The 16675-nt window shown below is 41.0% G+C and overlaps 1 protein-coding gene across 1 annotated transcript in view; it reads right to left on the bottom strand.

Annotated features, from left to right (window-relative positions):
* LOC109897260 (corticotropin-releasing factor receptor 1) overlaps positions 1 to 16675 on the bottom strand; it is a 174468-nt gene that overhangs the window by 103946 nt on the left and 53847 nt on the right. Inside the window, exon 2 of the mRNA XM_020491796.2 lies at positions 3483 to 3570. Within this exon, the coding sequence (XP_020347385.1) occupies positions 3483 to 3570 (88 nt within the window). The remainder of the gene's footprint in view (positions 1 to 3482; positions 3571 to 16675) is intronic.

Here is a 16675-nt window from a genome sequence, read left to right as displayed (position 1 = left end):
CCTCTGAGAGCAACTTCTCTCAACCATCCAGGAACAGTCTGGTGACAAACAATGCCTTTTCCAGCATAATGGAGCCACTTGCCAAAGGCAAAAGTGATAACTAAGTGGCTCGGGGATCAAAACATTAATATTTTGGGTCCATGGCCAGGAAACTCCCCAGACCTTAATCCCATTGAGAACTTGTGGTCAATCCTCAAGAGGCGGGTGGACAAACAAAAACCTACAAATTCTGACAAACTCTAAGCATTGATTATGCAAGAGTGGGCTGCCATCAGTGGCCCAGAAGTTAATTGACAGCATGCCAGGGCGGATTGCAGAGGTCTTGAAACACTGCAAATATTGACTCTTTGCATCAACTTCATGTAATAGTCAATAAAAGCCTTTGACACTTAAGAAATGCTTGCAATTATACTTCAGTATTCCATAGTAACATCTGACAAAAATATCTAAAGACACTGAAGCAGCAAACTTTGTGGAAATTAATATTTGTATCATTCTCAAAAACTTTTGGCCACGACTGTAGAGGAAATATATTTGGCATCCTTTCTCCTAACCATCTTTTAACAGACTGGGTAAAAAGGAATCAAAGAAGTGATAAAGATAAATATTCACATTGAATCCCATTATAAACACTATCATGGTGAGTGAGAGATATGGATGATTTCATCCTTGATATGACTAGATAATGTGCTTGACATGATTTTCTCGATGCTTCCATGTTTAAGCTCTTCACCTTTCATAGCCCTCTGTATAGCCAACTGTACACCTGTCTGAAGGTTTGTGCTACAGGTCAAACTGTTGTTTCATTACATTTCAAATGAGTCTTGAATCTTGTCAGTCAAACCCTCATAGTGTTGGAAGCCATAAAGACGGGCCTACGAAGTGTGCTCCATGACCTGACATCTCTTCCCCATGCAGTCTCTGATAACTCTGAGATAATCCATCATAGATCTTATCGGATCTGAGCTCCACCAATGTCCTCAAACACACTGCGTATACACATACAGCACAGAGCAATCACTCCACATAATCTTTTTGATTGTCCTTTGAAGTGAAAGTGAGGAGTGAAGGGTGCGAGGGGTGGGAGGACTAATCCTTATGGAAAATAATATGCAATCATCACAGACTACTCCTAGATTGATACGGAGGGTAACTGAGGTGCAACTCTAAGTCCCATCACCACCACAGACGATTAGACAGTCTTGATAAACTGTTCATGCAAAAAGATCCCACAGCCTATGGAAATCTCCTGCCCACACCTTTGTCATGTAGTCAAGTCAACTTCAGACAATACCTGTGTCCGAAATGGTACCCTATTCACTTTATAGTGCACTAATTTTGACCCTATTCCTGTAACCTTTATTTAACTAAGCAAGTCAGTTAATAAATTCTTATTTACAATGACGGCCTAACCTGGGCGATTCTGGGCCTATTGTGCGCCGCCCTATGGGACCAATCACGGTCAGATGTGGTACCACCTGGATTCAAACCAGGTACTGTAGTGACGCCTCTGATATGCAGTGCCTTAGACCGCTGCACCACTTGGGATCCCATATACTGATATGCACTACTTTATCCAGAGCTCTATGGGCCCTAGTCAAAATGTGTGTACTTTAAATCCAATAGGGTGCCATTGAAGACACATCCAATGTCTTTTTATAACTGAAGGATGAACTGCGATTTGTGATGGGCCAATTGAACCATCTGGGAACAATAAGAACGGCACTACTGACAGAGGTAATAGCACATCTCACAACTACCCCTTATATCTGAGTGCATGTCGGGGTACTTTCGTCTCATCACAATTTCATCTCGGAGTGTCTTCCTTTCACCTCAACACAATTTCATCTGAAATATCTCAAGTGCTCTCTGAACAAAGCTACTGTACTGTATACTGTATAGCTCACTCTAGGAAAGTCTTAAAGAGCAACTAGACAAAAAAAATGAAATAAAAATATTTTTTATTTCTCTGGTTGACAATGGCCTATGTTGCATCGATAATAGTCAGAAACATTGATTATTGTTAAAAACATGTACTACAAAGTGTAAATAGCATAATTATGGTCATAAAGTCAGTATCTTCCAAAACTGAGATTTTCGAGATTTATGGAAGCTGTTTCGTTCCTAGATCTATTAGATATTTGAGGGTTGGGTTTTGATTTCTATCATGCCTACTTGCCCATTCACACGGATGGTAACGCCTACGGAGAATTGTCATGCACAGAGAAACAGCTATGCTGATTGTGCTCAATCTAATCATTTGATAGAACCCACAGACAGTGACAGATCTGCCCACATTACAGAGTGCCTGGGACTTGTTTACATAAGACAACACGTCACCAATGTTATGTTGAAAGAACACTTGGCCCCTGACCTTATTGTGGGGAAACTTGCTGATGTGTTTGATAGTAATCACTCGAGTCTACCACTGTTTTGGGCAAAATTACAAATGGAGACAATGCACATACATCCCACCTGCCATGATTCAATATAAAAAAATTCAGAACCCATTAGCGAGCACCTTGTGTCCCACCGCAACATGTTTAGTAACATGATTCCCTATGAAACACTGCCAGAGAGACACACACTCTGGTAATAGATATTGAGAAAGTTGTAAAAACTAAAAGACTAAGTGACTTGATAAGCTTTTGCTTGATAAGCTGATTTAGCTAACTTTGCCTACCTGCTCAAAGTGCCTTCTAGCTACTAGCTAGCTTTATAGACAACCACAGAGACGGAATTAGCTAGTGATTTTATGCACTGGTAAACAGTGTGTACTGTTGCTTGTGCTTTTTTTCACGATAGTTCGACAGCTTCCTGAAGTTGTAGACATGTTCTCAGAAATCAGTCTCGAGCGTAGTAGCAGCTGACTCGATACTGCAGTGCACTTCTAGTTTCCATGCAAAAAACAATACTTGAGAAATACTGCACCAGAGACCTTAGCTAGATGTCAAATTGCGTGACTAAGACCTCTTCTGCAAAACTTTTAAGTTACTTATATATTTCTTGATTTATCTTAATTAATTCAGACTACACCGAGGGAATTGTTTTGCTACCGTGACTCAATAAGGACAAACAACAATAACTACCAAGGTACAATATAGTGAACATAACACATCCACCTCCAACCATACCTACAAGAACCAAACCTTATTTTTCTTAATGAGAAGCAGAATCAGTGTGTTCAGCCCCCCCATTCCAAAAAGTCATCATAGGTGATTGGGACTATAGAGTGCACATGGACTTCGATTGGGAACACATTCTTGCCCAATTGCATTCCCGTTTCCCACTGATGCTGTGGACTGACAAATAATGACTGTTGTTGCCTATGTACAGTATTCCACCAGTGCCTATTCCATGATGAGAAGAACTCAGAATGATTAAACTCCCTATTTAACATGATAGACCATCAAAAATGTTCCTCCACCATATTTCCTGCCCACATAGAAAACTGTCCTTATACGATTGGAGGAGGGCCTCACCAGTGAGATTGGTGGACAGCAGTAGCAGTGTATCGCAGGTCAGGTCAGCCGTTGTCCCGGAAATCACCACAGCCCAGATGGTCAACACCTGAACAGGAAAAGAGAAATAAATAAAGAGAAAACAAGTCTAGTCAGTCTATTTCTGGAACTGGGGTAAAACCAATTGTTATGTGAAAGACAGATGACATAAGTTTAATGCTGATGTGAATTTCACTGTCGACTTGAGACGAGGGAAACATAGGCAGACACTGTATCTAGTGTCTAACATCAGTCAGCCTACCTCCCACACAAAAAGGCTGACAATATCCCCAAGTTCCCAATAGTGCCCTTCTATGCTGTTCACTGAATTAAAAAATTATGTTAATTTATCAAATTAATTGACTAATCAGACATACTCCCAGTCTCAGCATCATAAAATACTGCATTCATTTTATATGTTGGTTTCATGCACATAATTTACATGTTATTTATATACACTATTCCCTGGTGTACAGTATAATGAACAACCAACGTAGTTATAACTTTCAGGACTGGTTCCATTGAACCTGAAGTACAAACATGAATGTACATTATGTCATGTAGGCTATAAAGAATATATTCCCATGTATTGCACCCTTTCCCTTCTGAATACCCTGGCTATTTACATACCTAGGGAAACATGTGCAGTAGATACATAAATATCCCTATAGGCCAGGAGTCATCAACTAGATTCAGCTGCAGGCCAATTTGTTCTTGAGCGAATGGTCAGGGGGCCGGAAGATAATTACAAATCATTTGTAGACTGCAAATTGAAGCCCAAACATATATAATATTTGCCTAAAACACAATTTTAAACCTTGCTTACATTTGTATACAATCACATATACAGGTAGCTGCCAAAATAATGGAAACACGTGAAAACGAGGGATACAAAGTGTATTGTATATCTGAGATGGTACCGCAGGAGATGGCTGCTGTTTAAAGGGCTCCTTACCAATTGTGCTATTGTGTGTGTTTTTTCACGTTATTTGTAACTTATTTTGTACATAATGTTTCTGCCTACGTCTCTTATGACTGAAAAGAGCTTCTGGATATCAGGACAGCAATTACTCAACTCGTACTGGACAAAGATTATTTCTTAACGAGCTGGACGCGAAGGATTTACATCAGACCCCGACATGGCCTAAATCCCAGTCATTCGCATGAAGAAGAGAGGGAGATATTGGAGATGTAGGTCGGGGTGCCTTGTAAGAAGCGATCAGTGTGTAAGTATTCCGCATCTTCCATCCGTCCTATTAGCCAACGTGCGTTGGATAATAAAATGGATCAAGACTATCCTACTAACGGGACATTAAAAACTATAATATCTTATGTTTCACCGAGTCGTGGCTGAACGACTACATTGATAACATACTGTTGGCTGGGTTTTCGGTGCATCGGCAAAATAGAACACCTGCTTCGGTGAGACAAGGGGTGGGGGTCTGTGTCTATTTGTAAATAACAGCTGCCGCACAAAATCGAATATTAAGGAAGTCTTGAGGTTTTGATCGCCTGAGATAGAGTATCTCATGATAAGCTGTAGACCAAACTATTTACCAAGAGACACAGGGACATGTAGAAAGTTCTCCCTCGCCCTCCATTTGGCAAATCTGACCATAACTCTATCCTCCTGATTCCTGCTTACAAGCGACAACTAAAGCAGGTTATACCAGTGACGAATTACCAGGACATGCGCTGACCAACTGGCAAGTCACTTCACTGACATTTTCCACCTGTCCCTGACCGAGACTGATATACCAACATGTTTCAAGCAGACCACCAGAGTCCTCCATCCTCAACACGGGGGCCCCTCAGTGGTGTGTGTTTAATCCCATCCTGTACTCCCTCTTCACCTCCTGTACTTCCTCTTCACCAATGATTGCATGGCCAAGCACGACTTCAACACCATCATTAAGTTTGCCGACGGTACAACAGTGGTGGGCCAACAGTGGTGGGCACCATCAAGAGCATGGTTGCATCCCACCCTGGTATGGCAACTGCTCGGCCTCTGACCGCAAGGCACTACAGAGGGTTGTGGGTACAGCCCAGTACATCACTGGGGCCAAGCTTCCTTCCATCCAGGACCTCTATACCAGGCGGGGTCAGAGAAGGCCCTAAAAATTGCCAAAGTCTCCAGCCACCCTAGTCATAGACTGTTCTCTCTGCTGCCGCACGGCAAGCGGTACCAGAGTGCCAAGTCTAGGTCCAAATGGCTTCAGCTTCTACCCCCAAGCCATATGACTCCTGAACAAGTATTCAAATGGCTACCCGGACTATTTGCACATTTTCTTTGTCTTTTGTTTATTTTAGTAAATACTTTCTGAAAACATATTTTTTTTAACTGCATTTTTGGTTAAGGGCTTGTAAGCACTTCACTGTAAGATTGACACCTGTTGTATTCGGCACGTGACAAATAACATTTATTTGATTTGATTGAAAGTAGGTTCTTCCACACAGGTGTGGTTCCTGAGTTAACTAAGCAATTAACATGCCATTATGTATTAACATGCTGGGCAGGCCATTATTTTGGCTACCATGGCTATGGGAACACAATAGGAAGTCAATGGTTTGAATGAATGGTCTTGATGAGCATGAAAATGAAAATGATGGAAACCATATGCCATGGTCTTCTCTGTCACCAGATCTCAACCCAATTGAACACTTGAGTTTCTGGAGCAGCGCCTGAGACAGCATTTTCCACCACCGTCAGCAAAACACCAAGTGATGGGAATTTCCCATGGAAGAATGGTGACGCATCCCTTCACTAGAGTTCCAGACACTTGTCAAGGTGCAGTGTATCTGTTATGGCTTGTGGTGGTCCACCATTCCATTAAGACACTTTATGATTCCTTTATTTTGGAAGTTTTGGAAGCAGACGACACAGTTCTGTATATACATCTGACCCTTCTTTTGACACAGCGTTAGCAAACCTCCAAACGAGCTGCAATGCCATACAACACTCCTTCCATGGCCTCCAACTGCTTTTAAATACTAGTAAAAACTAAATGCATGCTCTTCAACCAATTGCTGCCCGCACCCGCCGGCCAGACTAGCATCAGTACTCTGGACGTTCTGAATTAGAATATGTGGACAACTACACTACAAATACCTAGGTGTCTGGTTAGACTGTAAACTCTCCTTCCAGACTCACATTAAGCATCTCCAATCCAAAATGAAATCTAGAATCGGCTTCCTATTTTGCAACAAAGCCTCCTTCACTCATGTTGCCAAACATACCCTCATAAAACTGACTATCCTACCGATCCTAGCCTCCAACAGTCTACTCAACAAATTAGATGTAGTCTATCACAGTGCCATCCGTTTTGTCACCAAATATACTACCCACCACTGCGACTTGTATGCTCTTGTTGGCTGGCCCTCGCTACATATTTGTTGCCAAACCCACTGGCTCCAGGTCATCTATAAGTCTTGGCTAGGTAAAGCCCCGTCTTATCACATCTCACTGGTCACCATAGCAACACCCACCCGTAGCACGAGCTCCAGCAGGTATATTTCACTGGTCAACCCCAAAGCCAACACCACCTTTGGCCGCCTTTCCTTCTAGTTCTCTGCTGCCAATGACTGGAACAATCACTGAAGCTGGAGTCTTGTATCTCCCTCTCTAACTTTAAGCATCAGCTGTCAGAGCAGCTTACCGATCACTGTACCTGTACAGTCCGGGCCAAAAGTTTTGAGAATGACACAAATATAAATTTTCACAAAGTTTGCTGCTTCAGTGTCTTTAGATATTTTTGTCAGATGTTACTATGGAATACTGAAGCATTTCACAAGTGTCAAAAGCTTTTATTGACAATTACATGAAGTTGATGCAACGAGTCAATATTTGCAGTGTTGACCCTTCTTTTTCAAGACCTCTGCAATCCGCCCTGGCATGCTGTCAATTAACTTCTGGGCCACATCCTGACTGATGGTAGCCCATTCTTGCATAATCAATGCTTGGAGTTTGTCAGAATTTGTGGGTTTTTGTTTGTCCACCCGCCTCTTGAGGATTGATCACAAGTTCTCAATGTGATTAAGGTCTGGGGAGTTTCCTGGCCATGGACCCAAAATATCGATGTTTTGTTTCCCGAGCCACTTAGTTATCACTTTTGCCTTTGGCAAGGTGCTCCATCATGCTGGAAAAGGCATTGTTTGTCACCAAACTGTTCCTGGATGGTTGGAAGAAGTTGCTCTCAGAGGATGTTTTGGTACCATTCTTTATTCATGGCTGTGTTCTTAGGCAAAATTGTGAGTGAGCCCACTCCCTTGGCTGAGAAGCAACCCTACCATGAATGGTCTCAGGATGCTTTACTGTTGGCATGACACAGGACTGATTGTAGAGCTTGTCTTGTCTTCTCCAGACAAGCTTTTTCCGGATACCCCAAACAATCGGAAAGGGGATTCATCAGAGAAAATGACTTTTCCCCCAGTCCTCAGCAGTCCAATCCCTGTACCTCTCTCTCTTCCTGGAGAGAAGTGGCTTCTTTGCTGCCCTTCTTGACACCAGGCCATCCTCAAAGTCTTTGCCTAACTCTGCGTGCAGATGCACTCACACCTGCCTGCTGTCATTCCTGAGCAAGCTCTGTACTGGTGGTGCCCCAATCCTGCAGCTGAATCAACTTTAGGAGACGGTCCTGGCACTTGCTGGACTTTCTTGGGCACCCTGAAGCCTTCTTCACAACAATTGAACCGCTCTCCTTGAAGTTCTTGATGATCCGATAAATGGTTGATTTAGGTGCAATCTTACTGGCAGCAATATCCTTGTCTGTGAAGCCCTTTTTGTGCAAAGCAATGATGACGGCACATGTTTCATTGCAGGTAACCATGATTGACAGAGGAAGAACAATGATTCCAAGCACCACCCTCCTTTTGAAGCTTCAAGTCTGTTATTCGAACTCAATCAGCATGACAGAGTGATCTCCAGCCTTGTCCTCGTCAACACTCACAGTGTGGTCAGCTGGTCCTTTTCTGGCAGGGCTGAAGTGCAGTGTAAATGTTTTGGGGGGGATTCAGTTCATTTGCAAGGCAAAGAGGGACTTTTCAATTAATTACAATTCACCTGATCACTCTTCATAACATTCTGGAGTATATGTAAATTGCCATCATACAAACTGAGGCAGCAGACTTTGTGAAAATTAATATTTGTGTAATTCTCAAAACTTTTGGCCACACCTGTACACAGCCCATCTGTAAATAGCATACCCAACTATCTCATCCCCATATTGTTATTTATTTTTGGCTATTTTGCACCCCAGTATCTCTACTTGCCCATCATCATCTGCACATCTATCACTCCAGTGTTAATCCTAAATTGTAATTATTTCACCTCTATGGCCTATTTATTGCCTTACCTCCCTAATCTTACTACATTTGCACACACTGTACATAGACTTTTCTATTGTGTTATTGACTACGTCATGTGTAACTCTGTGCTGTTATTTTTGTCGCAGTGCTTTGCTTTATCTTGGCCAGGTCGCATTTGTAAATGAGAACTTGTTCTCAACTGGCCTACCTGGTTAAACAAATGTGAAATAAAAAATTAAATAAAAAAAAGTTACCTGTAACTCTGTTATGAGTAGCAATACTTTGGAACAGATTTCCAAAATTAAATCCCTTGGAGATGATTTGCTGTCCAATGCAATTGTATTTATTTATTTTTAACTTTGGGGTAGAGGTCGACCGATTTTATCGAAATGGCTGATTAATTAGGGCTGATTTTAAGTTTTCATAACAATCGGAAATCTATATTTTTGGGCGCCGATTTTATTTAACTAGGCAAGTCAGTTAATAAGAACACATTCTTATTTTCAATGATGGCCTCGGAACGGTGGGTTAACTGCCTTGTTCAGGGGCAGAATGACAGATTTTCACCTTGTCAGCTCGGGGGATCCAATCTTGCAGTTAACTAGTCCAACGCAATAACGACCTGCCTCTCTCTCATTGCACTCCACAAGGAGACTGCATGTTATGCGAATGCAGTAAGCCAAGTTAAGTTGCTAGCTAGCATTAAACTTATATTATAAAAAAACAATCAATCATAATCACTAGTTAACTACACATGGTTGATGACATTACTAGATATTATCTAGCGTGTCCTGCGTTGCATATAATCTGACTGAGCATACAAGCATCTAAGTATCTGACTGAGCGGAGGTAGGCAGAAGCAGGCGCGTAAACATTCATTCAAACAGCACTTTCGTGCGTTTTGCCAGCAGCTCTTCGTTGTGCGTCAAGCATTGCGCTGTTTATGACTTCAAGCCTATCAACTCCGGAGATGAGGCTGGTGTAACCGAAGTGAAATGGCTGGCTAGTTAGCGTGCGCTAACTAGGGGGACGGAAGCTATACTGGCAATACTAAAGTGCCTATAAGAACATCCAATAGTCAAATGGTATAGAGGGAAATAGTCATATAATTCCTATAATAACTACAACCTAAAACCTCTTACCTGGGAATATTGAAGACTCATGTTAAAAGGAACCACCAGCTTTCATATGTTCTCATGTTCTGAGCAAGAAACTGAAACGTTAGCATTCTTTCATAGCACATATTGCACTTTTACAGTCTTCTCCAACACTTTGTTTTTGCATTATTTAAACCAAATTGAACATGGTTCATTATTTACTTGAGGCTAAATTGATTTTATTGATGTATTATATTAAGTTAAAATAAGTGTTGTATTGTTGTAATTGTCATTATTACAAATAAAATAAAACAATCGGCCGATTAATCGGCATCGGCTTTTTTGGTCCTCCAATAATCGGTATCGGTAGGTCGACCTCTAGTGGGGGGGCACATAAAATCACCCGTGAGTCAAATTGTTGGCGGAAAAAAATGTTGCAAGGATGGCTAAATGAAACTCATGCAGGCCGTATTTCAAAAACCCAAACCGCCCATTCTTTCTGTGGTCGGTTGTGTGTGAAGAGCCTGCAGGCTACTAGAAAAGCACAGCAGGTCCTGCCTGAGGCCCTTCATTGAGGAAAAAATGTATTTCAGGGCCCACACACCCACACAGAGAAGAGGAGAAGAGGGGGAGACTAATCTAAGACCCCGCTCCCCCCATCCCTCCTCTGAGGTTTCCGACACGAGACACTATAAATGTGTGACCTGCATTTCGTAATGTGTTGAAATTGGAAAGCAATAATCCGTGAAGAGAGGAAGAAGCAAGAATTTTAAAGAAAAAACACACACAGGAGCCTGATCTTGCGTAAAGCCAGTACACTCAAAATAGCCTCATCTGCTTAAGAACATTAATGGGGTTTTATGTAACCTCATCTGCTTGCTTGTTTGCTTTGCTGGTGTCCTTGTTGATGGAAGGAGAATTCAGAGTGTGTCACAAGGAGCTGCACTTGAAACATTCTTTATCCTCTATGTCTCTTAACTGTTATTCATTATCACAACAAAATGATACTCTGTGTCAGAAGCATGTTCTGGCATAACCTTCAGCTTAAACACAGGATGAGCAAAATGTGGAATCTTTCTCAAGTGTTAAATTACTATTCTGCGGTGGATAGTAATGGAACTGTCTGACAAAACCAGTTGCTTTTTCATGGTAATTTTCTAAGAATGCATGCAGTCTTCCATAGTAATAAGCTCGCAGAATATTTGACCAATCTATCTTCACTAAAATTGTGTCAGCCTTGATAGTGCAACACAAGCGTACATTCATGAAAAGTTCTTCTTATGACTGACATTCACATAATTGGCATGTTTGGCAACATCTTAGCCGTGGTTGTATAGTAATGCACTGTAATGCCTAATAATCACCACACATCATCACTGCAGCTGGTCAATACAGTACAACATCAATTAATTTAATTCACTCAACCAATTCAGACACAGCCGTGGGGTGTGAAGATGACGCACAGCAGGTATCTTTCACACATGAGGAATATTTTCCCAAGCATAACACTTCTGTGTTAAGCAATGCCCACTTCATAAACCATTTGAATAAGTGCATGGTTGGTAAAAAGAAAAGTAAGCATGACAAAATGATGAAGACTTTGTGGTCTTTGTTATCCCTATATCCCAAGTTGTTGTAGTACCTATATATTCATTGTCCTTCCTTATCCTCTGATTGGAAAAGGATCCAGAAGCATGATTAAGTCTCTGCCCAAAGCCCCAACACATTGCAGTTTGGGGTGGTAAGAGAGAGAGAGATATTTGGTATTTTTTCTATTTTTACAACAGGCCTCACTGTGGCACAGTGTGAAGTAAATCTCCCCAAAGCCTTGGGTTGGCACGGATGTACTGTATACCTAGGGGTCATGGGCAGGTTGGCATGGAGATGTATCCAGGGGTCATGGGCAGGTTGGCATGGAGATGCATCCAGGGGTCATGGGCAGGTTGGCATGCAGATATATCCAGGGGTCATTGACTCATTATTCCCATATATCACTCTCTTCCTCTCCAAAGCAAAGTGGGCAGGAGTGAGTGTGCATGTGTTTAAAAATGTATACTTTTAAAAGTGCAGTTGGCCGTTTAAAGGTTCAATACTGCGATTTTTCAATTTTCCCTAATATTTCAACAGTGTCTCCTGCCAACTCTGAATGAGACACTTATCTGCTGGCTTTGAAAAAAATTACTTCTGCTCATCTCAATTTGGGTGGAGTTGAATGGAAATCTCCACTCGTGATGTCAAAAGCCTGAGAAGAACCCATCCCAGAGGGGATTTTTGCTGAATCAGAAAATGATGATCTGTCAATCACGCTCAAACCATAATTAGAAAGAATGTCTGAGCTGCAGCAAATAAAGGGTAAAGAAACTTCTGTCACTCACAAGCTGCACCTCTAGCAAATAGATCTCAAGGCACATCCCACTCATGAATTTGAGCACAAACCAGGGATTAGAATCGGTTCAGGGAACAGAACCAAGAACCGGAACAGAAAGTGATCCAAAGAACAGAAATGGAACCGGGAACGAAAGTGATCCATACAAAAAAACACAACAAAGCGCCTTTGCAAAGCCTTCACTCTGTCACTCAGAAACATATTCCGGTGTCTGCCTGCAAGCTGAAAATCTTTGCCAGTGTTTGTGCATGTTTAGGCTACTTGCCCCTCCCCCTCCAATGCACAGGCTACTGTACTAACATTACATACTTTATTCAGAAAATAGAGAAAGAGATTTTAAATTAGCTAGAGAAGAATGGATTACCTTTTTCAAAGCTAGTTAAGGATACTATACTACTATAGGTCAAGTTATAACGTTTCACGTTGGATTTATTAACTACAAATAGGTAAGACTTTTCATTCTGGTGCCAGTCTACACACACAAGCGTGTTCGCTAGCTAGCTCAAGCTTGTTAGCTAACTAGCTCAAAGGATTTAAAATTCCTCGTACTCCTAGGTACAATTCTGTGGTTCTAATTCAGAGAATGCATGTCATAACAAGATGCACAGCGCATCAAGCCTCCTCCCCAACCCTCTCTCACGTTCTTCCCACCCACTACATTTCAGTCACATCTTGCGCCATAGGCTACACTTATCTGTCCATCACGCATGTAAACAACTAGCTTGCCTGCTCTATCCGTACTGATTGGTGAAGTAATTTAATGAGCTAAATGTAAAAAACTGTCGATTTCATAGGTTAAAAAAGAAACAGAAAGGATCAATATAAACCTGTACTTTTTTTTGATTAGAACCAATTCAGAACTTTATTTTGCTAGTCAGAACAGTGGAACACTGTTCCACCCTGGCACGAACGAACGAACGCATGCACGCACACACACACACACACCACACACACTCCCCCAACAAACATCTGAGTTACACATAGCCCAGAGTGAGTACTACAGTGCAGAGTGGAGAGGAGAGGAAGGAAAACACAGGAAGCCAGCCTTCTGCCCTCAGTCAGTTATTCAACAGAGCAGAACAGAGGAGTAGGCATGGGGTGTCCAACTCATGACCTAAAAGTGCTGTGTCCAGCAGAGGCTGTTGTCACCTCTGACTTCATGTGATTCGCTCTGGTTCACTTCAGTGAAACTGACTGCAGTTTTCTATGGGAAAATGGAACCTATATGCCAACCATGAGTAAAGCTATCACCAAAATAACTGTCACACTCTACAGGCTGAGAAGTTTTTTTTAAAGGTAGCTACTGAGTTAGCACATAACGTTCTGAGAACCATATGTTTCATTATGTATGGTGAGAGTATGGTTGTCCTATGGTTATTTTGCTACAACCTTTCCACAACTTTCTGGGAATTGTGCAGGATAGTTGCTTGGCTTTGGAACATTCTCTGCACATTTAAGTAACTTGACAAAAAATATATTTTTCTTGGTATTTCATTACTTTAACAGAACTTTTCCTAAAAGTTCATACATGGTTACGTTGTATTTCAATTTGGTAACGTTTAAGGAATGTAAAACCGTGAATGTACTCAAATATAGTTCAGAGAATGTTACGAACCAATGTCCTACTGTAGGAATTTCAGTACTTAGGAAATCATGTTCCTTCAGGTTTCCTCAAGGTTTTATTTAAAGTAATGTTCTCAAATTTTTCCAAGAACATTAAGAAGCAAAGTTCTTCTTTGGGAATTTCAGTACTTCAGCATAACGTTACCTATAGGTTTCCTCATAGTTCTATTTAAAGTAATGTTTTCAAATTGTTTCCGAGAACGTTAAGAAAACCTTCCATAAAAACCACAAGAGAACATTCAAAGAATGTTACTTAAAAAAATATGCATTCCGTTTTCAGCATCAACAAAACTCTCTCTATCCTGTTCAGGTTGCATCCTTTGAAATGGGGTCTGTTTGAATAGACTAAACTGAAAAGTTTTGAATACGTAAAAAACATGGCGTGCTAGCTCCATCCTGGTGGCCCAGTGGGCTAATTCCATGTATAGAGAACAGAAGATTATAGGTTTGAATCTCACTGATGCCGAATCACAATAAAAAAATGACCTCCCATCAAGGAACCAGAGTAAATTGTTCTCAGAACCTGCCTTCAACCTAAAAACCAGAACAGGCTAAATGTTCACTTCTGTTCTCAGAACATTTAAAAAATGTTTTACCCGTCAGGAAACCTACTGTATGGCTTTGTTCCCACAACTTCCAACGAACCAAATGTGGTAGCAGGGAGAGCTTTCTCGCAGGCTTTGGAAAGCCTGTGTGAGATACCATTGCTAATATTTGTCTCCCCCGACTGTTTTACTGAGTGTACCAATTCTGCTCTTTGAAAACTTGTAATAATAGACAAGATTCTGCAACCATGGAGAGGTAAATACCTGTCTATTTATGGAAAAAATGCCCTGATTAACTCCTTAGTCATATCTCAGTTTACTCACTTATTTATGGAGCTGCCTACGCCTGATGATTCGTTTTCCAAATCATTTGAGCAAAAAATATTTTGCTTTATCTGGTACGATAAACCAGACAAAATAAAGCAGTGTCTATACAATGAATATGAATTGGTGGGTTGAGATTATTAAATATAAAAGCACTAAACCTCTCTCTAAAAGCTTCACTTTCTCAAAAGTTTTAATTGAACTCTAAATGGTTCTCAAGTAGATTACTAAGAAAGCTCATCCATTGTTTAACAATGGGCTTTTTGCAATTTTTTGACGTTCAATTGAAAATGATACTTTTTTCAAAGTAGCTCTCTTTTTCAAACAATCATTGCAGAGCTGGCTACAATTTTCGATGTACCGATTCCATGGAAAAGGGTGTATGAGTTGATATATAAAATGACGCAAGATTCAAGACTTTGTGCTTTTCAGCTAAAATTATTATGTAGAATTCTTGCCACCAAAAATGTGTTTAATACTTGGGGAATAAAATCATAGAATCTCTGCAGATTTTGTTGTGAGGATCCCGAATCAATAGACCATTTATTTTGGTATTGCCCTCATGTAGCCTGTTTCTGGTCTCAGGTTCAGGAATGGCTGAAAATGCATAGCATTGATCTAAAATTGATCCTAGAAATAGTACTGTTAGGAAATCTGGAGAGACCAGGTCAGTCAATTGCTAATATACTAATATTTTTAGTAAAAGTATTTATCTTCAACTTGCAATCTGTGGATTCTATTCGATTAGATAGTAGATTGAAATTGTACGTTGAACATCACAGCATAGTTGAATGATATACTTTCGCAAGGCACTGTATTCGGCCCCCTTGAACTTTGCGACCTTTTGCCACATTTCAGGCTTCAAACATAAAGATATAAAACTGTATTTTTTTGTGAAGAATCAACAACAAGTGGGACACAATCATGAAGTGGAACAACATTTATTGGATATTTCAAACCTTTTTAACAAATCAAAAACTGAAATTGGGCGTGCAAAATTATTCAGCCCCCTTAAGTTAATACTTTGTAGTCCCACCTTTTGCTGCGATTACAGCTGTAAGTCGCTTGGGGTATGTCTCTATCAGTTTTGCACATTGAGAGACTGAAATTTTTTCCCATTCCTCCTTGCAAAACAGCTCGAGCTCAGTGAGGTTGGATGGAGAGCATTTGAACAGCAGTTTTCAGTTCTTTCCACAGATTCTCGATTGGATTCAGGTCTGGTCTTTGACTTGGCCATTCTAACACCTGGATATGTTTATTTTTTAACCATTCCATTGTAGATTTTGCTTTATGTGTTGGATCATTGTCTTGTTGGAAGACAAATCTCCGTCCCAGTCTCAGGTCTTTTGCAGACTCCATCAGGTTTTCTTCCAGAATGGTCCTGTATTTGGCCATCCATATTCCCATACATTTTAAACCATCTTCCCTGTCCCTGCTGAAGAAAAGCAGGCCCAAACCATGATGCTGCCACCACCATGTTTGACAGTGGGGATGGTGTGTTCAGGGTGATGAGCTGTGTTGCTTTTACGCCAACATAACGTTTTGCATTGTTGCCAAAAAGTTAAATTTTGGTTTCATCTGACCAGAGCACCTTCTTCCACATGTTTGGTGTGTCTCCCAGGTGGCTTGTGGCAAACTTTAAACAACACTTTTTATGGATATCTTTAAGAAATGGCTTTCTTCTTGCCACTCTTCCATAAAGGCCAGATTTGTGCAATATACGACTGATTGTTGTCCTATGGACAGAGTCTCCCACCTCAGCTGTAGATCTCTGCAGTTCATCCAGAGTGATCATGGGCCTCTTGGCTGCATCTCTGATCAGTCTTCTCCTTGTATGAGCTGAAAGTTTAGAGGGACGGCCAGGTCTTGGTAGATTTGCAGTGGTCTGATACTCCT

Source organism: Oncorhynchus kisutch, linkage group LG10 (assembly GCF_002021735.2).
Source record: "Oncorhynchus kisutch isolate 150728-3 linkage group LG10, Okis_V2, whole genome shotgun sequence".
NCBI classification, from domain to species: domain Eukaryota; kingdom Metazoa; phylum Chordata; class Actinopteri; order Salmoniformes; family Salmonidae; genus Oncorhynchus; species Oncorhynchus kisutch.
Note: the sequence above shows the minus strand (reverse complement) of the source record. Positions and strands in the feature narration are given on the sequence as shown.